The 23,595-nt window shown below is 38.6% G+C and overlaps 1 protein-coding gene across 1 annotated transcript; it reads left to right on the plus strand.

Annotated features, from left to right (window-relative positions):
* Positions 1–17,946: 17,946 nt before the first annotated feature.
* Positions 17,947–22,334, plus strand: LOC124622639. Its single transcript, XM_047148417.1, has 2 exons — positions 17,947–18,348; positions 22,221–22,334. Exons 1-2 carry the CDS (start codon positions 18,022–18,024, stop codon positions 22,254–22,256), a joined length of 363 nt encoding a protein of 120 aa, XP_047004373.1. The 5' UTR covers positions 17,947–18,021; the 3' UTR covers positions 22,257–22,334.
* Positions 22,335–23,595: the final 1,261 nt, after the last annotated feature.

The following is a 23,595-nucleotide window of genomic DNA, read 5'->3' on the forward strand; positions in this document are numbered from 1 at the left end:
AGTAACGATTGAGTTCAGCGGCAATGATCACTCAGGTATTGATCTGGATTATACAACCAAACATTACAGTGTTTCATAGTTGGGCGAGGAACTGGAAAATGAAGACGCGTTTGGAGCAACTAGTGATGTAAAAATACGTAATGCTGAACATTTGAATAATAGTAGTAATAATTTATTCAAAAGGAGCTCTGTTCTACTACCAGTGAATGCTCGAAGTCGAGCTCAGAATTTGTTTATACTAAAGGTCTTTGTCTGTCTTGCTTTGAATCCAGCACCCTGCACACCTTGTAGCAGAAAAGAAGACGACGTATCACGAAGAAATTACTCGTATTGGACGCAAATCTGTAGATGGGAACTACATGTACAGACAATGAAATTATTAAAATTTCATAAATATTGTGTGTGCACAGTGGTGTTATCTCCTAGCATGTTGTACTTTACTGAGTCGAGATAAATGTATGTGTGGGATGATGACAGTCACCTTGTCAACTGATCATCTTTGTCTGCCCCCATAATACCTGAAGGTAATGGCTGTCATCTTGTTAGTTGATCTTCATTGCACCACCCATTAGTACCCAGGGGTAATGGCAGTAAGCCTCAGTTTTACTGTAACATGAAGATGCGACCTCATTGCTTGCTTAGCATTATCAACATAAGGTGACAAACATTTTGTATGAAAGATAAAATCAGTACTCTAGCTTGGAATTGCGATAAAGCCTGGGTAACCTTGAAACAACGGCAAACTTTGTTTATTACCTATATGAATGTGTATTACTACTGTTCAGTATGACATATCCTCCAAGTGCAACCTACTCACCATTATGTGACAACACATGTTACCACTACAAGCAGAACGCGACAAACGTTTTGTTCTGCAATGTGAAATTGATATCCTAGCATGAAGTCGCTATAATATTCGGATGACTCTGAAAGCATAACAACCCTAATGTCTTACCTATATGAATTTGTATAACTAACTGTCTGGGGGACTGATGACCTTCGCTGTTTAGCCCCCCTTAAACATCCCAACAACCACCACCACCACCACTACTAACTCTCAGTATGCTACTCCATCGAAGTGTCATTTACATTCCCCTGACCAAGGGTTTAAATTCCAACACGAAGTTAATACCCTTGCGTGGGTCACTACCATAGTTAGCAATATTGCAATTGTGTTTTTGCATCACCAGCTTTGCTCATGTTGTGATCAATGTAGACACTGCAGTAGTTCTATCTGTATATTACGAAAATATGCAGTTTGTATGCTACATCACAATAAAAATATCAAAAATCTCCTTCATTCATTCACAAAATTGTATTTGTTCAGTTAGTTTACCTACAGTTTGGCGTTATTTAGTAGGTGATTATAGGAACAGGGATGGCTCTGGAAAGGTGCTGGGCGAACCGTGCCACCGGCCAAGGCGCCAGGTTTTGTGGGGTGGCAAATTTTAAATTTTAATTTGGTTCAAAAAGATGAAGGTTTAGCATGAATAAAAACGTCTGAGAACAAATTGGTAATACTAATGATCCGCAAAATTCATTGTTTACTGGAAATTATCTACGATACTGTAAAACAGATGATAAATGAAGCTCCCTTAGCAATATATTTTCATACCAAAGGTTGCGAATGGCGTGTTCACACCTTAATCCCTACCACACGCCTACACACCAGTTTTCAGCTTGAAAAAGAAGCGAAACAAGTTATAATAAATAAAGAAAAATGAATGACAGCATATGATGGCATAACAATGCTTTATACACGTACAGTAATATCGCTGAGAAAAGCACTTTGTAATGAATAAATAAAGATTGAGTGAAATATGCAATGTGCACCGCATGCCATAGGCTTTTGAATCGAAACATTCTCATTAAGCGGCGTTTATATGTGGATAGATAAATGGTACAGTATATTTTTTTCTCCCACTTCCTAGCAACTTGATGTGCCATTTATACCATCTTCACTCCTCTTCCTTTTGCCACACTCCTATAAATTAATTTTTTCTGCTTTTTCTGTAACGTCTTTTAAGTTTTCCCATGCCATAATCAATTGAATGCCTTTGAAAAAATGTGAGAATACGCAGGTTCATTTTTTTTTTTTTTGTTCGATGAGAAAAATTTATGACAGGCAGTCTTGGATGTTTGTAAACCTGCCGTGATGTTAAAGCCACTAAGCACAGCAGTACGGGAAAGTAGGACTGAACCAGTCGCCGCTGTTAAGAATAACGTTATGCATGGGTTGAAATAGGCAAAGATAAAAATACAGACAGAATACTTGCACCTATGGCTCGCAGTTTGGCAGACCTTACCCAGAATTTTGAGTTGTGTGGTTCAGTGGCGACCTGATATGAGATATATCACTCAACATTAATATTAATCTACCGATACTCGAAAAGAGAGTATTTCAAAAATTACCGAGATGAGCCAATATACCAAGATTATTCACTTTACTTAAAGAAACTGACAATCCAACTTTTTTCTTTAGGTAAAGAAACTGACAACCCAAATCCATGTAGGAAACTCATCCATAGGTGGTACAACGCAGATACGAAAGAGACGGAAGAAAAAACGGTTCCGCTGTCAGGGAGATGATAAGAAAATTGATTCAGAATGCGGTACAAAGAAGAATTTTAGTTAGAAGCACTGGATGTTATTATATGCGCTCTCAGTAACAGATGTGAACAGTTTAGAAGTCAGAGTGGACTTTTTGATTTAAAGACAGGTCACCTGACGTTATATGTCATAAAAGTTCCAAATTGTGTTATAGTTGCAGTCATAGACATTCTAACGCCATCAGTACTGTCAGTTTTAAAGATGAAGTTAAACTGATCTTAACATTGGTAAAGCCATGTAGCGCACCAAGCCAGACTTTGAAACTCATACAAAGAGTACCGATTTGTGCGTAATGTACAGAGCAGCATTACAACTTTTGCGAATGCATCTACTGACAGTGGCAAGTGATAAAAACAGTTTTTCGAAACTTAATCTGATTAAAACGTGACAGTGGTTAACAATGTGATAGGAGGTACTTTGTGACCTGGCAGTGGTGTCGACTGAACATGAGTTAGCTGAATGTTTGGATTTCAAGGAAGTCATGCAAAAGTTCACTGATGCCTAAGCAAAAAATCTTAATAGAAGGTAAGTGTGTAGAAATATGTTTATCACTAATTTTGAAAGTTTTTCGTTCTGAGTCTATAGCATGAGCATGAGTATTACATTTTTTGCCAGCTTTTCACTTAAAACTGAATGTATTGTCGTCTCTTATGAAAAGGTTGAACTGAAATTACTATTGTAAACAACGTGCTTCAGTGCACATATTTTTGTGATGACAAAACTAATTGGCTTTCACTGTGCAGGAAGTTAAATCAAAACTGTTACATAAAAACCACTACCAAAATGAAAATGTGCAGTGCCCATAAAGTTGAAACACAGAAATTACACACCAACACACACTGTACACTGGCCCACTAACAAAATAAATTACAAATAAAATGCTTCGAATCTGCGTAGTGGGAACGTGAAATGAGAAACGAAAGAACCGACAATATACAAAAGGAATCTCACCTGAAAAATTACAGGACAATCGGCAGCTACAGCACAGCATGAAGAAATCGCACCAGCTAAAATATGCGAAAGTAAAACTCAGCTGCTGGGAGAAACATTGGTGTTCATCCAAATGACCATCAAAAACTTATCTTGAGGTGTTTGGTGTCTGGGCAAGGGACCAACAGAAACTCCTCTTGCAGTGAAACACTAAGCAATAACAGAAGTCTGACCAAGCAACAAGAAGTCAATCAGTATCTAAAATAATATGTTCCATAACAAATTAACAAGTGGACCAGTATAAATTCCTACGCTCATTGAAATTGTCTGTTGCAATAACAGCTGAGGGTTTTGGCTGACAAATGGTCTCTTGCCTGCTAATGTCAAGTATTGGAGAAAAAACTAAGTGATGCACTAATTGTTTTATCCTTTTCACTTGCAAAGATATTACAAAGTATAAAAATGATGTACAATATTTCTACATGACACAGAATTGTATCCACAAAAAATCACATAAACATATATAAGAAATTACATAAAACATCACATATACACTTACGCAATATATAGGTAAAATTCAAACATTTGGAATAAACTATTCATGATAAAGTAGAAGGTAAGAGATATTGGACAAGCAAAGAAGTCACATAAGACACACGTACGACATCTAAAAAACGAGAAACACGGTAGTGTAATAACAACAAATTCATTTGTATTCAGAAGAAATCGAAAACATATTAGAAATTATGAAAATTAAAAAAATAATGTATCATTAGAAAATTATAGTCTTTCATATCAAAATTATCGACACTTTAAAGTTCCAGATATTTGACTTGAATTCATGATCAAGTTTTTAGGGAAGGGAAAATGGAGCTGTCTTAGTCATATATCAACAAGCCATGTTCATTAAAAATAGTCAAACATTCCCATGCATGCATCACATATCCATTTAATCACCTGTACTTGAGATATTCCTCAAATTATTTCTGTCCTTCAACCTCTTCAATCTCAAAGAACTTATTTCCAAAATCCCTTATTCACCACTTATCATATTCTTTTAGCAAACCTCATACCTCACATCATCATTTCAAATCAATTCTTTAACTCTCATTCTCAATCCTGGTTAACTATCATCTTAACATATACCTCTGGTAAATTATTGCCAACTCATGAGTTTCTACCTTATATCTATTACTGGAGATCTAGCTGATATTAGAGTAGCATATCACACCCATTCACACAATGTAGAAAAGAGCAAAGAATCTAACTACAAGCAGAAGAAGGGCCAATCTTGATATACAACATAAGATCCAAAAGAAATTTCATCACTAACACAATTGCACACAAAGAATCCTCGAAACCACAAAATCATAGAAGATTAAGTTGTCATTGCACATGCAACTGTGTACCACATCCTAGCAAAAATTTGTTTAACCAGTTCAAGATCTACTGCACAGCAACATGAAACAATCTGCCTCTCAAGTCACATAATCCTTATATTAATACGTGTCATGTAGTAAGTTAAAACCTTAGATGAGAAATATTTTGGTAAGTACTATAATAATTATAAATTAGTAATTATTTTGCCCTTTTTCCTTCGTGACAGATTTCCTCTCTGATTTCTCACAGTTTCTGAGTAAGTCTCCCCCAATAATCTTTCAGTATGCAATCATTTTCCAGTAAAGTTTCTCATCAGAAACTTTCAAAAGGTCTGGTGAACAGAAAAAGTTAAAGATTGGTACAAAGTGGTAAGACTATTTTTAAGTGTACATAAGCATCTAAGGGAAATTTTCAAGAAATACTGGGGTCATGCACACAAAACATCATTCACAAGAGATGTGGTATTGATAGGAAAAGCAGCAAAATCCATGTAAAATTTTGCTAATCCTTACGTCAACTCTTTCAGGTACTCAAGCAAAAATTTTCATGTAGAATGTGTAAATTATTTCATATCATTCAATGTCAACACTTACACACTTCTTAACTTGCAACCTAATCAGTGTAATATTCTCCTAAAAACACGTGTCAACAAAATTAGAGTGCCTAACCAATCCCTAGTCATCATTACCTCAAATACATCAAAATATAGCCGGCCGGTATAGCCGTGCAGTTCTAGGCACGTCAGTCTGGAACCGCGTGACCGCTACGGTCGCAGGTTCGAATCCTGCCTCAGGCATGGATGTGTGTGACGTCCTTAGGTTAGTTAGGTTTAAGTAGTTCTAAGTTCTAGGGGACTGATGACCACAGATGTTAAGTCCCTTAGTGCTCAGAGCCATTTAAACATCAAAATATACATCACAGTAATTAACATAAACTTCATCATACATCATCACACAAAATGTAGCACCAATGGCTTCAATGTGCAAATTACCTCATGTCCCATAAAACTTCATTAGTTTTCAAATACAGTGCTTAGTCTGTACAAATTGGCATAACAGAATAACTACATCGTTATCTACTTAATAAGAAAATTATTAATAGTACTGTTCCCATTCTTCACTTAAAACCAGAAAACTTGAATAATGTTTACCACTGTTACCCTACATACATCATGGAATTGTATACAACATCACCAATATGCGGATGACTTAGTTGTGACGGCAGATTCGATTGAAAGTTTGCAGAGTAATATTTCAGAGCTAGATCAGAAATGTAAGGACTATGGTACGAAGATTAGCATCTCCAAAACGAAAGTAATGTCAGTGGGAAAGAAATATAAACGGATTGAGTGCCAAATAGGAGGAACAAACTTAGAACAGGTGGATGGTTTCAAGTACTTAGGATGCATATTCTCACAGGATGGCAACATAGTGAAAGAACTGGAAGCGAGTTGTAGCAAAGCTAATGTAGTGAGCGCTCAGCTACGATCTACTCTCTTCTGCAAGAAGGAAGTCAGTACCAAGACTAAGTTATCCGTGCACCATTCAATCTTTCGACCAACTTTGTTGTATGGGAGCGAAAGCTGGGTGGATTCAGGTTACCTTATCAACAAGGTTGAGGTTACGGATATGAAAGTAGCTAGGATGATTGCAGGTACTAGTACATGGGAACAATGGCAGGAGGGTGTCCACAATGAGGAAATCAAAGAAAAACTGGGAATGAACTCTATAGATGTAGCAGTCAGGGCGAACAGGCTTAGATGGTGGGGTCATGTTACACGCATGGGAGAAGCAAGGTTACCCAAGAGACTCATGGGTTCAGCAGTAGAGGGTAGGAAGAGTCGGGGCAGACCAAGGAGAAGGTACCTGGATTCGGTTAAGAATGATTTCGAAGTAATAGGTTTAACATCAGAAGAGGCACCAATGTTAGCACTGAATAGGGGATCATGGAGGAATTTTATAAGGGGGGCTATGCTCCAGACTGAATGCTGAAAGGCACAATCACTCTTAAGTGATGATGATGATGATGATGATCACCAATATACTTGATAGTCATGCACTAGCTTAGTAGAAAACAAAACTGCATTCATTCCTAATGAGTTACATGAAATTCCGTTTGTATCACTATCTACAGCATTAGGTACTCCCAAGATAGTATTTACTCAACAAATACCTTCGTGTGTTATTAGGTGCATTCCTTGGGAGTTCTGAGTATATAGTATTTCAACTACGATGGCATTCTTTTGTGGCTTTCTGTTGTAGGGAGAATAATTTCTCACCAAGAGAATTACCTTCACTTGATACTGGATGAGATATGACCAAAACTTACTGTCCTATATGGAATTTCCTGGCTTGTGTCTTCATATTATTAGATTTTCTGCATTTTTCAGCTGAATTCTGGACATTTGTTAAGGCTAGTTGTATGATAACTTTGTGCCATAATTTTCTGCTGTGAGGAAACTGTACGAATTCTTTCATTTTGTCTGGCGGTTGTTGGTATTTTAACACTAAGGCTGGTAGTATAGAAGTTGAGTCGTGAAGAAACACTTTTAAGATAACTCGAAATGAAGGGATATATTTATCCCAGTTTCTATGTCAACAGTAGCAATAGATTTTGCACATTTTGTTAATCTCTTTCATTACCCATTCTGATAGGTTTGGGATTAGAGAATGTAATGAAATAAATATTGGCTGGATCTTGTATCTCTTTAATGTAAGTAACCAAACATTTCCAGTTTTTTGGAGTCAGGAGCAATACCTTTCAGGAAATTATATGGCCTAATCATTTTACACTCACCTTACTAAAATGCAATTTTTCTGTTTCACTGTCGAACTTAAACCTTCAAAAATGTTCAACAAATTTTCTAAGATTTTGTTATGTCTTGATAAAGTTGATTCTGCTCTCAAAATATCATCGATGTAGGTGCTGTGTCACTTCAGATGGTCTGGAAAAGTAGTATTTAGCCCACAAATAAATACTGCTGATGATACGTTTAAACCAGAACGCAATTTACAGAACTGGTAATACGTCCCATGGCATGAAAAGGCTGTATACTTCCAGCAGTCAGGCTGTAACTCTATTTGCCAAAAACAGGAGTGTAAATCTACAGATGATAATACTTATTTGCGATAGAAGTTTTATAAAAATTCTTCAAGTGCCTGGGTCTGTCTGTTTGCGGAAGAACGGTAGTATTGACCTGACATTAATCCAAGACCAACCTAATTAAACCACCTCTTTTTTCAACGATGTGCAATGGACTGTTGTAGGAGCTGACAGCTGGCTCAATATCACCATTTTCTAACGTCGACTGGTTATGAACTGGTATTACATAAGATCATACACAGAATTTGCTGTGATCTCTGACTGAAGGTGGTATAGCAATCTCTTGATGGTGCTGGGTCTAAGTGTAAACACTACAGCATGTTTTTCTAAAATTTCGCTAAGTTCTTTGTTGTCATGTTCATGAAAATTCTTTGCTTCCTTTTGCTTGCGAGCCGCGGTTGCCAAGCAGTTCCAGGAACCACGCGGCTGCTACGGTCGTAGTTTCGAATCATGCCTTGGGCATGGATGTGTGTGATGCCCTTAGGTTAGTTAGGTTTAAGTAGTTCTAAATTTAGGGTTCTCATGACCTCAGCTGGTAAGTCCCATAGTGCTTAGAGTCCTCTGAACTATTTGAACCTTTTGCTTGAGTAGTATACTTACATTGATTACCTTATCGTAACTGTCGTCGTTTGTCCAATGATATGCTGTATTTCTGTCAACATAAACAGCTGATCATTGAAAAGGATTATTATGCAGGAACATGGATGGTTGGTCTCTTCTTCTTGTGATCTTAAACAATATTCAAATTTCCTAACAGTCTCATCACCTGTTTTTCCCAAAATGGTCCATTATGTTTTAATTTTTCTAAGAGGTAGAATCAGGTAAAATGTTGTTTTTGTACATTTATTGCATGCTGAAGCGCTGATAACTGCTATTGCTCTGCCTGTGCACAAAATGCCGTAAAATTAGCAATGCAAATGTTGATTGTAGGATGTAGAATTTCTATTGGTCCATCTTCGTTTTCCTTGAGCAGAATGTCCCTAACATCTTCGAACTGCATGAAGTTAGTAATTACAGCAACAGAGTCATCTGTTCACTGTCTTTTCCCTTCAGCTGCCGGGGCCTGAAATCACTAGTTTCTCTTTTTATTCTCTCACTGACTTTCGTTAGTTGTCGGTGATCTAATTTCGACTATTACCAGAGTTGTGTCTTATAGACCTGTTTTGCTGACTGTTATTCTCATATTTTTTGTTGCCTGAATTTCCAAGGTTATGCCAGGTGTTGTTTTGGCCAGTCTGCTTACATTCCTGATGACTTGATTGTCTATGATTATTACTATCGTTGTTATTATATTTATGACTGTTTCCTAAACGATGTTTATTAGTGGAATTAGAATTCGTAGCTTCTGAAAGTGCGCCTGTCTTTGTAGTTGTTTTGATGCCATAATTGTGTGTCGTACAGATAGTGTCCATGATGGTGTCGTGATAGTTATTACCATGAAATTTATTTTATGATCTACCATTGTTCTTTTACGAGCAATCGTAATTATAAAACTTGTTCTCAGCTGATTTTCCTGTTAGGGCATGGTCATTGTCTAATTCCAACTATTGCAAAAGGCTAAAAAATTCCATTAAATCGTCCTCACTAGATTTTACAGGTTTTCCAAGATTATTTGACGTAAGTGGGTAGGTAATTTCGTAAAGCAAATTCTTATTAACTCAGGTAGGCTGAGCGGATGGTATAGGTATTGGTTCCGCAACGTCATGTCCTCAAAATTTTGTACTGAACTTAAGAATTCCAACTGTTCAAAGTTGATCGACATGATTATATGGTGTTTCACTCTGTCCTGCTTTGATGTAGACAAGTATTCAGTTAAAATTGCCTCCTAAAAGTCCTCTTCTGATTGAATGAATTCTCGTTCATTTTATAGGTATTTGAACGTGAATTCTAGCTTGTGTTCAAGGTACCAATTTGGTGGTAACGCATAGATAAACTGATCAATCCATACCATAGGATAAATTTCGTTAGTGAATTTTAGGAAAACTTTGCATTTTCCTACAGTGAGAATGAGATTATTGTCAAATGAGTTTTTGCGCCTCGGCGCAGTGTTTTCGCGGTTGCGCCAAGCGCTCTTTTCGCTGTCATATCTTGACATCTATAACGGTTCACATTGGTAATCTCGCAAGCGCTGTAGGTTACTTTTGTCGCCTAGGTTTTCACAGTATGGACTGTGTTACTAAGTATGAACTCTTGTTTACGGTTATTATTGATCAGTTTTTCTTCAACACAAGTGAGTTGTGACTGTACGATTGCAATATCATTCCTTTCCTGTTTATTGATTTTTATCTGATTTTCCTTGAAATGTTTCAAACATTGGCATTAGATTATGTTCGCGAAGTGCACAAGCACTGTGTCATTGAAATTTGGATAATTGTTGGCAGACGAATTTGTTATTTTTGCTCACAGTTCATATGTTTCTTCGGGATCTTTACTTATTTGTTCTTTCTGTATTTCTGATCGTAAGTATAAGGTTTCGGATTTTTCGTTCATTTTTTGACATTCCCTTGTAAAAATACGGTCTGTTCTTTTACCTAAATAACTATTTCGTTGGGGCGGACGTCGCTAATTTTCACCATTACTTCTGCGCGGTCGGCTTTTTGTGTATTTTTAATTTGCACAATGTCGGATTTTAAAGGTCCTAATCGGTTAGTAACACCGTCAAATATTGGTTGAAAATCTTTCCTTATTTCTTCTCTGAGTTGCTTAATAAACTCTGTATCTTTTCTTGTGTCTGTTTAAACTGCTCATTAGTTTGTTCTTGTGACTGTTTTATCTGTTCTCTTGAAACAGTTCGACATTGTGACAGATTCTGATCTATTAAAAAAAAGATGCAAAACCCGAATCTGTGCAATTCAACTGAACATCCCTTTCTGTGTTGTTCACTGTTTGCGGTCCGGTTTGCATGTTACAAACTGACGACTTATCGCTTAGCGATTCTTCTTCTTTTTGACAACTATCGCTCTTTTTCAGAATTTTGTTCTATTTCAAATATAGGCACCTCTACCTATACTTGCGTAATTAGATTACGTTCGTGTCAGTTGTAGTATTGATGCTAAACGGCAACTGTTCGTTATTAAATGAGTTAAATGATTTGCTTTCTCTGTGTTGCGTCAAGTTCTGTTGCTGCTCATCGCTGCGCTGAACGCGTCTGGTAGTCGCTGTTATAACATAATGAGATTGGCAACCGTTACCAAAAGTGCTAAACCGTAATATGGTCCATCGCTCAATATAAATTTCTAAAAAAATTGCAGTAACTGAAAACATAACGTAGCCGTTGCCCAACAGGAAAATCAAGTAGTCAAATTTTTACACTTAATTAAACTTGAAATGAATTAAACTGAAATTACCTAAACTGTGGTGGGAGGTGAACTGTTGTGTTGTGACATTATCAGTATGTGCAAGTAAAAGTTACTACCTTCAAAACATTTCAAAAATGCAAATCCATTCTGTCTGTTCGACAAATGCAGCTGCGTCTCCAAGTCCTTCCATCAGATTAATAATTCCTGACAATTTTATAAAGTAAAATCCTCCTGCAGTATACGCTACGCTAAAAGTCCCGCCATCTTACTCCATGTCCAACACTTGACTGCTCTCCAATGTCCAGCAGAGCCAAAGCTACCCAAGGTCAGAGATACTACTGTCACTGCTGTTGACCATTTCACAGACGTCACATGGGGCTGCTTCGCTCTCGTAAAATGAAACTTCCACTCATTCTGAAACTACCCGAGAATAAATGTCCAGTCAACTTATACAACTTCACCTTTCAATTTTAGTTTTGATTTATTTACCTATGTGGTGATTTTTCATTCTTTTATGCGGCATAGGTTGCCAATTGTCACTCACCTGTTCGAACACATTCTTGGAGATCATGTTTCACATACTATACTCCGTTTACTTTTCCTTGTTCACTGGGACCCATATTTGTGCTAGGAACTCGTTGACTTAGTTTCGGAAGTTTCATGCGTTTTGCAATTTCTGCCAGTGTATACGTTGTAGAATTGTTCAGCACTGCAGTGAATAGTTGTTCAGTGCACTGTGAGTTGGTGTGCGTTTGTTTCTTCACACAGGGTGGTGCACGATATGTGTTACCAATTGTTTCTTTCACAATTAACGGCGCACATTATATATCCCACTTGGATCTCTACAGCAGTACCAGCGCAGCTTGGAAAAACAAATGAGTTACGAAATGACGTGTAATTCACGATACTGCCGCTAGGAGACTTGTAAGCAGCAATGGCTGACAATGGAAGAGACAGCTACGATCGGCAATTGTTACTTTTTCATGAAACGAAAATCCTTGTTGTGACTCAGAGGCGATTTCGACAACGTTTTAACACACGATGGGTCCCTTGCAAGAAGACCATCGACACGTTGTACGATAAATTTGTACAGGAAGGAACAGTATTGGAAGCGAAGCGACCTCGGCCTAAGCCTGTTTGTTCGCCGGAGAATATTGAAGCGGTACGACTTGCTGAACAGAGAAGTCCCGGGAAATCGTGTAGAAAGGCAGAAGTGCAACTGGGAATATCCAGACGCTCCGTTCAACGCATTCTTTAAAGTGACTTCCATATATACAAGATGACCTGTCCACAGAAGCTCACTGAAGAACACAAGCAGCAGAGACTACTGTTTGCTCGGTGGGCGGAGGATAGGGAAGAAACTTTCAACAACGTTTGGTTTTCAGACGAGGCACATTTTCATTTAGACGGTGTGGTTAACAAACAAAATGTACGCTTTTGGGCCACTGAAAATCCACAAGTGCTTCATGAACGACTACATTATGCTCCGAGGATTACAGCGTGGGCAGCAATTTTCCTTTCAAGAAACTGTGAACAGCAAGCCATATTTGAGCATACTTCGCAGTAGCTTCATTCCACAGCTTCTTGCTACTGCCTTGCCCTTCAACACCCAGTGTTTCATGCAAGATGGAGTAAGGCCACATACTGCAAACACTGTGTTGGAGTTTTTACACGAGCATATCGACATGCGGATCATTTCACTCTGGTTTCCAGGTCCCTTCAATGACGGACAAAGTTGGCCCCCCAATAGTCCAGACCTCAATCCATGTGACTTTTTTCTTAGGGGGTATCTAAAGGAAAAAAATTTCCCGAAACGTCCACGTGATTTAATGGAGCTCAGAAGACTTATTCTTCAAGCTTGCAGTGAAATTACGGAAGACATTTGCCGTAGGGTAATCACTAACTTCAGTGTTCGTTTGAAAGAAGTTAGGAAACGAAATGGTGGACATATTGAGCATCTGCTGAGTTAGAACAAATCTCCATGGACGGCTCTTCATTGTAGTATATGTGCCTTTCAGATTGTATTGATAGTAAAGTTTGTATTCAAAAACAAAGTGGTAACACATTTCGTGCGCCACCCTGTATTTGTGGTGTGCTACAAATATGTACCATAAGCGTAGAAAAACGTGTAAGTAAATTCGCGGTTTCTCGAAACCTGTCTCCCCTCCGCATTGTTTACATCACAATAGGCAGCCAGTATGAAATCCAAATAGTGAACGTTGGAAGTACTGTGAGAACTACTCCCAGCCTGGTATCCTCGTGGCAGTGGTCATGGTGCTCTTCCCTCTGCAGCGCACGTTCAAATGGCTCTGAGCACTATGGGACTTAACTTCTAGGGTCATCAGTCCCCCACCCAGCACATGTTCCTCTGAGCTCAGTGGACGAGAAAAAGGGAACTGATTTTACAGTTATACTCTCCGGAAGTGACGAAACCTTATTTTTTTTGACATAACTAATTTTTGTGTTACAACTCGTAATACTTTACGCTGTTAAGTTTCACTTCTGCTTCACTGACTGGTACCCTACACCTTCTTCTGGTCTTCAAGGCGCATTTACGTCATAAAGACGTATCAATAAGTGCTATATGTCAAAATAATACGTCAAAGATTAATGGCAATGTGAAATAGTTTCGTTACATATGATTATACAAGGAGAGCGTTATGTGGGGAGTTGATTTAGAGGTTGAAATTTTCATATAGGGCGACACTATCCCTGGGACCGGGTCTGCGTAGGAAATTGACTGCAAATATTTTGGAGACCTTTCACATCATAGTTACGATCAATATATATTGCAACTTCCCTCAAAAGTTTATCTTGTATGTAACTTCTAATACCTTTGCTCCAAATGTAAAAAAACGGTACCTTTATTCCAAATGCAAATAAAAGAGCAATATTAGGCTGTTAATGACATCGATTATTTTTTGACATGTAGAACAAGATGCGTTATCTTCGTTCCTTTTAAAATGGTACTTGCTAAGAAGAAGCATTACTGGGAAAACGCTCATTGATGACAGTTTGTTCTAAGAACTAAAAACAACATTTCTTCAGATTGAAATCACAATACCGTATACAAATTTTAAGAATGGAGATAGTATCGTAGCACTTTATAAAGCATGATAGTACCACTTAGGCGTGGAAACATTTGATTTGAGGGTGCACTGTGTCTTACACAAAGTGTAGGAGTAAATAAAGGAATTCATTACGTTCTTACAGTAGCTGCCAATAATTCAGACTGCCAATTTGTTTTCTCACTTGCCTGTATTAAGCAAAATTGTATTCTCCAGTTATAAGCTTCATCTGGTCAGTTTCACTATACCATTTAACTTAGGTTTAAACTTGAAATTTCCTTGCCTGATTAGCATGTTATTTTTAGCCACATATTATTAGGCATCGAAATAGCATTTTGGCTCTCTCTCTCTCTCTCTCTCTCTCTCTCTCTCTCTCTCTGTGTGTGTGTGTGTGTGTGTGTGTAAAAAATGTGACACTCAATGTAAACAGTCTATTACCACGTTAGTGATGCATTTTTGCAGACTTTTAAGTACTGAATTAATATGTGACAGTAGACAAGAACCTTACAACCTTTGCAATTATTTATTTGAATGAAACAATGTTATGTCACTTGAGGTAAGTGTTACATTTTTGTATTGTTGAAGTATTCTGCAGACATTTTAGAGTCGGAAAGAACACTGTGACAATGAACAATATGAGGACTTTAATTTGGGGCTTCCTTCTGCCTTACCCCATGTAATTTCCAGAAACTGAACTTTACGTGTCCCCTGATCTGCTTAACCTGTACATTCATGGGATAAACATTGTTTACACGTTGTGTGTGAGTGCATGCATGCATGTGTGTGTGTCTGTGTGTGTCTTTTATTGACTTATTTTAGGTGTTGAAATACTGCTAGAAACACCATTTATGTATGTTTTGGGAACAATTCTATTGCAAATGGTGCAGAGGAAATACGGATCATCCAGAATGTTTTGATTACAGCCAACATGGCTGCTGCAGCCTACATTGTCATTTCAGTTTAATGCCCACTGAAACAGTATGCTGTTATTGGGTTATTCGTTTCAAATGGTTCAAATGGCTCTGAGCACTATGGGACTTAACATCTTAGGTCATCAGTCCCCTATAACTTAGAACTACTTAAACCTAACTAACCTAAGGATATCACACAACACCCAGTCTTTAGAGAAGGAACTGCGGTGCGGTCTTCCTCTGTGAAACAGCTTTGGACATCACACACATCCATGCCCGAGGCAGGATTCGAACCTGCGACCGTAGCAGCCCCGTGGTTGCGGACTGCAGCGCTAGAACCGCACGGCCACCGCGGCCGGCCGTTATTCGTTTCAATTCCGTGTTGAGGTTATGTGGAGATGGAAAGGAGCAGGATGGAGGGGGTGAAGGTAGGGCAAAGAGGAGGTGTGGAGACAATGAAAAGGGGTGGGACATATCTTGCCATGCGATGATGGTGACATGATTGGTAAGAAAGGGGTAGCATGTCGTGCAATAGATGTAATTTAGGTGTGGCTTGTGGCATCAGTGGTTGGGAGCATGCGGTGGGCACATACATCCTTTGCAACGTTCAGCAGATGACTGAAGATCAAATTTATGCAATTTGTCGAAAGGTATACTACACATAAAATATCTAAACCGTCAATTGACTTAACTAAACAAGTAAGGTGTGCCATGTGTTCGAAATCAGAAGACAGAAGAACAAAAGTTTGATGTATTAGTTGTAGCACACTACTATAAAATGGCTATGCAAAACGTCTTTGTAAGGTCTGCGTATTATACAGGAACCAACATGGTTTTGTTTCCTTCCTGATACAGGTAGTTCACAATTTGCATTATTCCACTCCTGTGTTTCCTATTGCTACTATCAATTAATATTTTCTAAATGTCAACATCTTTGTAATGGAATACACACCATATTCTTTTGATATGGGGAGGATTTGTCTGGAAACCAGTATGTGCCAGAAATAATCTTGTATTAACAGGAATATCAAGGTTTATTGATAATTGTCTTGTACTTACATATTAAGTCCTTTGCCGCAAGACCTTAATAAAATCCAAAAGAATGCAAATAATGAATGAATAGAGTTTGACTGTGAAATATAGCAATGACCTAAAATTACAATAAGAACACAACCTTAGCAATGACCAATCAGCTTAAATACTAATGAGTAGTCAATGTTAAATTTGGCTTTCGAATACAAGATAGCAGCAAAATGAAAGATGCTAATGAGTAGCCACCATTAAACTAAATGGTGGCATGCAACATAGTAACAAAATGACAGTTTTCCTTGAGCCATGTATTTGTAGTACTTTGACAACCTCAGCAGTGACTTATAATGAATAGTCACGCTAAGTAACCATGCAAGATGACTTGGGCGCCTACGAAATCCTTGGTAGTAGTGGAAATGATGTCTATTGCTTTCAAAACTGGCGTACCAAAAGAAGACACAGTGCTAAAATGGCAATAACAATAATTTTCAAAAATAATATTTGTTTAAGTGCGTTTTCATTAAGTGTGAAATCAGCATATTTCAGGAGTAATTTATCACATTAAATACTGCTGAGTAATTACACGTAAAACATTCAATATGACCTAGCAGAAAAATGCAAATAACAGATTTTTAATAATTTTTTTAAATTTCCTTAAATATCAATCATGAAATCCATAAAAATGACCTTACCACATATGCTGCCAACTATTGACTAGATAATGCTATATCCAATTAGTATCAAAATTAAGATGAAGCAATACATAAATACCGAGCAAAAGCCCCTCCTGGGTTTTCACACTCTCATTACAGCTACCTGTGGGCGACTTCCATAGTGTCTCAACCAGTTCCTTGCAAAACAAGTGCACTCGTTTAAGGCTGTCCGCTACTACAACACATAAATCCACCATTAGATAAAAGCAAATATTCAGTATCAAACAGCACTACAACCGAAACGTTTGGCGAGCAGGATGGATGAAGCTAGTGTATGTGGATGGAGGAACAGAATTAGATAATTCAAATAAGTTATATTCTTTTGCAATGTTGAAATTTGTCCACTGACTAGGGACTATGAACGTTCGTCATGACAGAACATTATAATTCAAAGTCAACAGTCACTTCGAGCCATACAAACATGTTTTATCCTTCCAGCAATGGAGAAAATACGGTCTGAGAACACACCAAGTATTCAGTTTTTTCTCAGCATAAGCTTGCTCTTTGCGCCACTGATTCTGAATGGGCAACGAAGATCGGATAGCTTGTCAACCAGTTAAAAGAAATCGGATTTCTCCTTTACCTATGAATATTGCTACACTATCAGTCCACTTCACGTCCCTACAATAATTCCCAATTATCCTAAGTATTACAAGAGAGAAATTAGTCACTTTTTATGCATACTGAATAGAATGTTTACTATGTGTTGTATTTCGGGGAAAATCAATTGTGTTTGTACAAAATGACTTTTCCTAGATGTAATTGTGTAACATGATGACGTTTTGTTGTGCAGGTTAATCTGCAAGAAGGGGGCTTCCAACTGGAGGAGTCCACCCGTGAAGGGCAGAGCAAGCTGTCTCGAACAGACGCAGGCAACAACGAACTCCAACAGCAACAGCAGCAGTCGCACGCCTGTCTCAGCTCGCTGGTATGCTGCGATAGGGTGGCGCCAGGCAAACAGCCTGAAGGCATCTGGCTGATGGAGCGGCAAGCCGTCCAGGCCAGTAGCCCCCCGCGCATCTTCACCGAACTGTTACCTCCAGTGAGCAGCTCCCAGCCTGCCGTCAATGTGCCAGTCGCCATGACTTTCACAGGAGACGAGAAGCCGGACAGCTGGTGCCCAGAACTAAAAAACGACCACAATGCAAATCCTACCTACGCAAGAAGCGCACAACTTCAGATGCAACAGCCGATATTGCCCAATGACCAGCAGCGACAGTTTCTTAGGAAAAATACTCTAGCCCACGAGAAAGAATATGTTTGCAAAACATGCTCCAAGAGGTTCGCCACACGCTATTCTCTGAACGTAAGTTGCCATTTCTAGTTGTTGGTATAGTGGTTTCCAGTCGGACGACTGGCTTAATGCTGCTCTGCGCGCTACTCAATTCTGTGTAAGCCTCTTCATCGACGAATAACTGCTGTTACCTACACCCATTTGAATCTCTACATCTATATCAACATCTACAGTAGGTGATCAAAAGTATCCAGGCACTTGGCTGAAAATGACTTAAAAGTTCGTGGCGCCCTGCATCGGTAATGCTGGAATTCAATATGGTGGTGGATCACCCTTAGCCTTGATGACAGCTTTCACGCTCGCAGGCATATGCTCAATCAGGTGCTCGAAGGTTTCTCGGGGAATGGCAGCCCATTCTTCAGGGAGTGCTGCACTGAGGACAGGTCGGCCGGGCGGTAGGTGAGGCCTTGCTCGAAGTCGGCGTTCTAATACATCCCAAAGGTGTACTATAGGATTCAGGTCAGCCCTCTCTGCAGGCCAGTCCATTACAGGGAAATTATTGTCCTGTAACAACTCCGCCACAGGCCGCGCGTTATGAACGTGTTAAAGGATGCAGTCGCCATCCCCGAATTGCTCTTCAACAGTGGTAAGCAAGAAAGTGCTTAAAACTTCAATGTAGAACCTGTGCTGTGATAGTGCCACGCAAGACAACAAAGGGTGCTAGCCCCCTCCATGAAAAACCCGACCACACCATAACACCACCGCCTCCGAATTTTACTGTTGGCACTACACACGTTGGCAGATGACGTTCACCGGGCATCCCTCATACCTAAACCCTGCCATCGGATCTCCACATTGTGTACCGTGATTCGTCACTCCACACAACGTTTTTCCACTGTTCAGGCGTTCAATGTTTACCATCCTTACATCAAGCGGGGCGTCGTTTGGCATTTACTGCCGTGTTGTGTGACTTATGAGCAGCCGCACAACCATGATTTCCATGTTTTCTCAACTTCCTCCTAACTGTCATAGTACGTGCAGTGGATCCTGATGCAGTTTGTAATTCCTATATGATGATATGGACAGATATCTGCCTCTTGAACTTTCGGCGATCTCCGTCAGTCAACAGACGAAGTCGACCTGCACGCCTTTGCGCTGTACGTGTCCCTTCATGTTTCCAACCGGCCGCTGTGGAAGAGCGGTTCTAGGCACTTCAGTCTGGAACAGCGTGGCCGTTGCTGTCGCAGGTTCGAATCCCGCCTAGGGCGTGGATGTATGTGATGTCGTTAGGTTAGTTTGGTTTAAGTAGTTCTAAGTTCTAAGGGACTGATGACCTCAGATGTTAAGTCCCATAGCGCTCAGAGCCATTTGAACCATTTTTCATGTTTCTAACCCGCTATCATATCGGAAACAGTGGACCTAGGGATGTTTAGGAGTGTGGAAATCTCGCGTGAAATAGTATGACACAAGTGACACAAAATCACCTGAGTCTGTGAGTTCTGTGCTGATATGGAGTACCTGGCATTAGATGTCAGTCCAATGCACCTAATATGAAAAATGAATGCTTTTGGGTGGCCGTCCGCGGTGGCCGAGCGGTTCTAGGCGCTTGAGTCCGGAACCACCCTGCTATTACGGTCGCTGGATCGAATCCTGAGTCGGGCATGAATGTGTGTGATGTCCTTAGGTTAGGTAGTTTTAAGTAGTTCTAAGTCTAGTGGACTGGTGACCTCAGTCCACTAGTGCTTAGAGCCATTTGAACCATTTTTGTTTTTGGGGGTATCCGGTACGGATTCTTTTTATCACATAGTGTTCATACATACCTCACAGGCAACAATACAGTGGGTGGTGGAGGAAACTCTGTTTTACTACTTGTCATTTCTTTTCGTGTTTCATTCGGAAACAGAGAGAGGAAAAAAGAGGGTGTCTATATGCCTCCAAACAAGCACTAATTTCTGTTATCCTTAAGCGAAATGTAAGTTTGCAGTAGGATGGTTATGCAGTCAACTTCAAAAGTTGTTTCACTAAATTTACTCAGTAGTGTTACTACAAAAGAATGTCGCCTTCCTCTAGGGTTTCATATTGTAGCTACCAAGGATCTTCATGTTGCTGGCGTGTTGTTCGAACCTACTGAAAATAAATCTACCAGCCTACCCTGAATTGCTTTGATGTCTTCCTTTAATATGAGCGGGGAGAATCGCAGACACTCGAGAATTACTCAAGATTGGGTGGTGCTAGTGTCCAACACATGGCCTCCTTTGTAAGTGAGCTGCACTTCTCTAAAACTCTCCTAATTAACCCAAGTCGACCATTCGCCTTCCTTATCACAATCCTTACATGTACGCCCATTTCACATCGTTTTGTAACGTTACACCTTGGTATTTAACAGATATCACCGTGTCAAGCAATACACTACTGATGTCTTCAACCATTACGAGCTAGTTTTTGCTGCTGCTCCACGTTAATTCACATTACTCTCCATTTAGAGCCAACTGCTAGAAATTTTATCTGAGTGATATGGGATCTTCCTACGGTGTTCAACACCTTTCTGTACACCACAGCATCATCAGCAAACAACCGCTAAAGCGAAATCTGATGCCTTCCGACCTGGTAACTTATTTGCTTTCACCTGCTTCAATTGTTTATCTGCGCCAGGGATGCTTGTTAGCATACCCTCCATTCAGGAGTTTGTGTGATGGTCACACGAGGTCATGTCTGTACGAGTCTCTTTCGAGAACGATTTTTTAAATACGAAATTTAAAACTTTGGCTTTTCTTTTGCTGACTTCTTCTGCGATACAAACTGGTCAACCAGTGACTCGATAGAAGCCTTAGACCGGATTATCTGTTTTTCGTAGGACCTGAACTTTCTTGTATTCCCGGCAAGAACATTTGCTAATGTAAATTGGTGGTAGTTCCTGTATGCTTCGCGCATCGATCGGTTTACAGACACACCAGTTTCTATTAACTATTGACTGACTTCAGTTGGGCATTCTCTTCTGTACCAAGGGGGCAACAGCCTTTGTCTCCTCAGCACTTTCGAATTCCATTGCTAAACCACGGTGGGCTCTTTCATCCTTAAACCACGTACTTGGGACGTACTTCCTGAAAGAGCAATTTGCCACTCTGTTAAATTTTACCCATAGTTCTTCTGTGTCCATAATACTGGAACTATATAATGTCAATTCAATGTCTAAGTGTGTTGTTAACAGTTGCCTACCTGCTCTTTCTAGCAGAGATATTCTCCCAGCTTCTCGAGTGATTTATTAACTTGAGTAACTATAGCCCTGTGATGAAATTATCGCCACTAATCCCTCTCTCTGCACAGACGCCGTTATTAAAGTCAGGCATATGTCTCCCTCTGCAATATTTACTAATGAGATTTAATTCTAATAGAAAAATCGTGATATCTTGACATATCAATCGATCAACTGATTGCTTCTTTAGTCAAGTTAGACCATGAACTTATTATTTTCCATAATTAGACTCAGTGCTTCCTTATTAATTACTCGGTCTACCCATCCGATCTGCAGCATTCTTCTGCTGGGTAGGAGTTTCAAAACTTCTGTTCTTTTCTTGTGTGAACTGCCTCCTTTATCCATTTCACTTCCATACAAGGGCACCTTTCAGGCGAGTACCTTTGGAAAAGATTCCCCATACTCAAACTTTTACTAGACGTTGCTAAATTACTCTTTTTAGGTATGCGTCTCGTGCTAAAGTCTGTCTGTATTTTACGTCCTCTCTATCTCAACTACCATCTGTGAGTGTATGTGAATTTGTCTTTTGAGGGCATCCCAATGGCGAGGGCAGTGCCCTTACATGTGTTGAAGGAAATGAATGTGGATAAAATTCCGAAAATTTTTGCTTGTCAGAAGTACAAGGGAAGTGGATTTTGTTATTATATCAAATATGTAAATGGACGCTATAACTATCCTGTTGTTTTTACAGGACCAAATAGTTGGAAAAATTTTATTGAATGTATAGAAAAGAGGTTTAAAGAATTAGAAGAATTTATTCTGAAGTTGAAGAAACGAAATCATTAACTTCTGAAGAACAATCAAGATATACAAGATTCAAAAATGTACATTTTGTAACTTTCATTATTCACTAAAACATGAAAAGGATCATCTTCCTGATGATTTAACTGGCGAATGTATGAATCCATTATGTAATAAATGTTATTTGCAGCTAATGCATCAAATTTTGTACCAATTTATTTGCATAACCTATCAGAATATGATTCACATCTGTGTGTAACTAATACACCTACCTTCATTGTTTGGTATTAAATCTATGTATTTCCTATCATAGCGAATATGATAGGAAATATATAGATTTAATACCAAACAATGAAGGTAGGTGTGTTAGTTATGTTAAGAGAAAAGAAAGTTAGAAATGAGATTTAGTAACGGATTTAAATTTATGGCTTCTTCACTAAATAAACTTTCATCAAATTTGAAAAGACATCAACTGAAAAACGTTAGAAAATGTTTCTCAGAAGAGTTATTTAATTTAGTGATCACAAAACTTTATATCCATATGACTACATGGATTCTTGGAAAAAATTTGAAGAGACACCATTACCAGCGAAAGAAAAAATTTACTCTAAACCAACTGACTGTGAAATAAGTGATGAAGATTAAAAATATGTAAAAATACTTCAGAAAAAATTAGTGTTAAAAGTCTAGGTGAATATAAATATCTATATCCTAAAACTTATGTATTGTTATTGTCTGCTGTATTCGAAAATTTTAGAAAATCTTGTACAATAGCATGAGATTTTCATCCATCTAGCTATTTTACTGCACCAGGATTATCTTGGGATGCAATGTTGAAATTTACTAAACAACCACTTGATTAATTACATGATTGCGATACGATTTTAATAGTTGAAAAGGGAATAAGAAGAAGAGTATCACAGTGTTGTAAAAGATATTTTAAAGGAAACAATAAATTTATGAAGGGTTTTGATAATGAAAAGATATCAAATTGTCTAAGATATACGGATGCAAATAATTTATATGGGTAAGCAATGAGACAGTATTTACCATATGGTGAATATGAATGGGATGAACCAAATAATTTTGATTTTGCAAAAATAAGTGAAATTTCAAATACTGCTAAAATAGGAAATATGTCTGAAGTAGAATTATAGTATCCCAAATAATTACATGATTAGATAAAGATTTACCATTAGGTCCTGAGAATGAAATGGTGCATGGTGATAAGGAAAGAAAATTCTTAACTACCTCAGAAACCAAAAATTAAATGTAGTTCATTATAGAAACCTTAACCAGTACTTACCATTAGGAATGAAGTTGAC

The sequence above is a fragment of the Schistocerca americana genome, chromosome 7, assembly GCF_021461395.2.
Source record: "Schistocerca americana isolate TAMUIC-IGC-003095 chromosome 7, iqSchAmer2.1, whole genome shotgun sequence".
NCBI classification, from domain to species: Eukaryota; Metazoa; Arthropoda; class Insecta; order Orthoptera; family Acrididae; genus Schistocerca; species Schistocerca americana.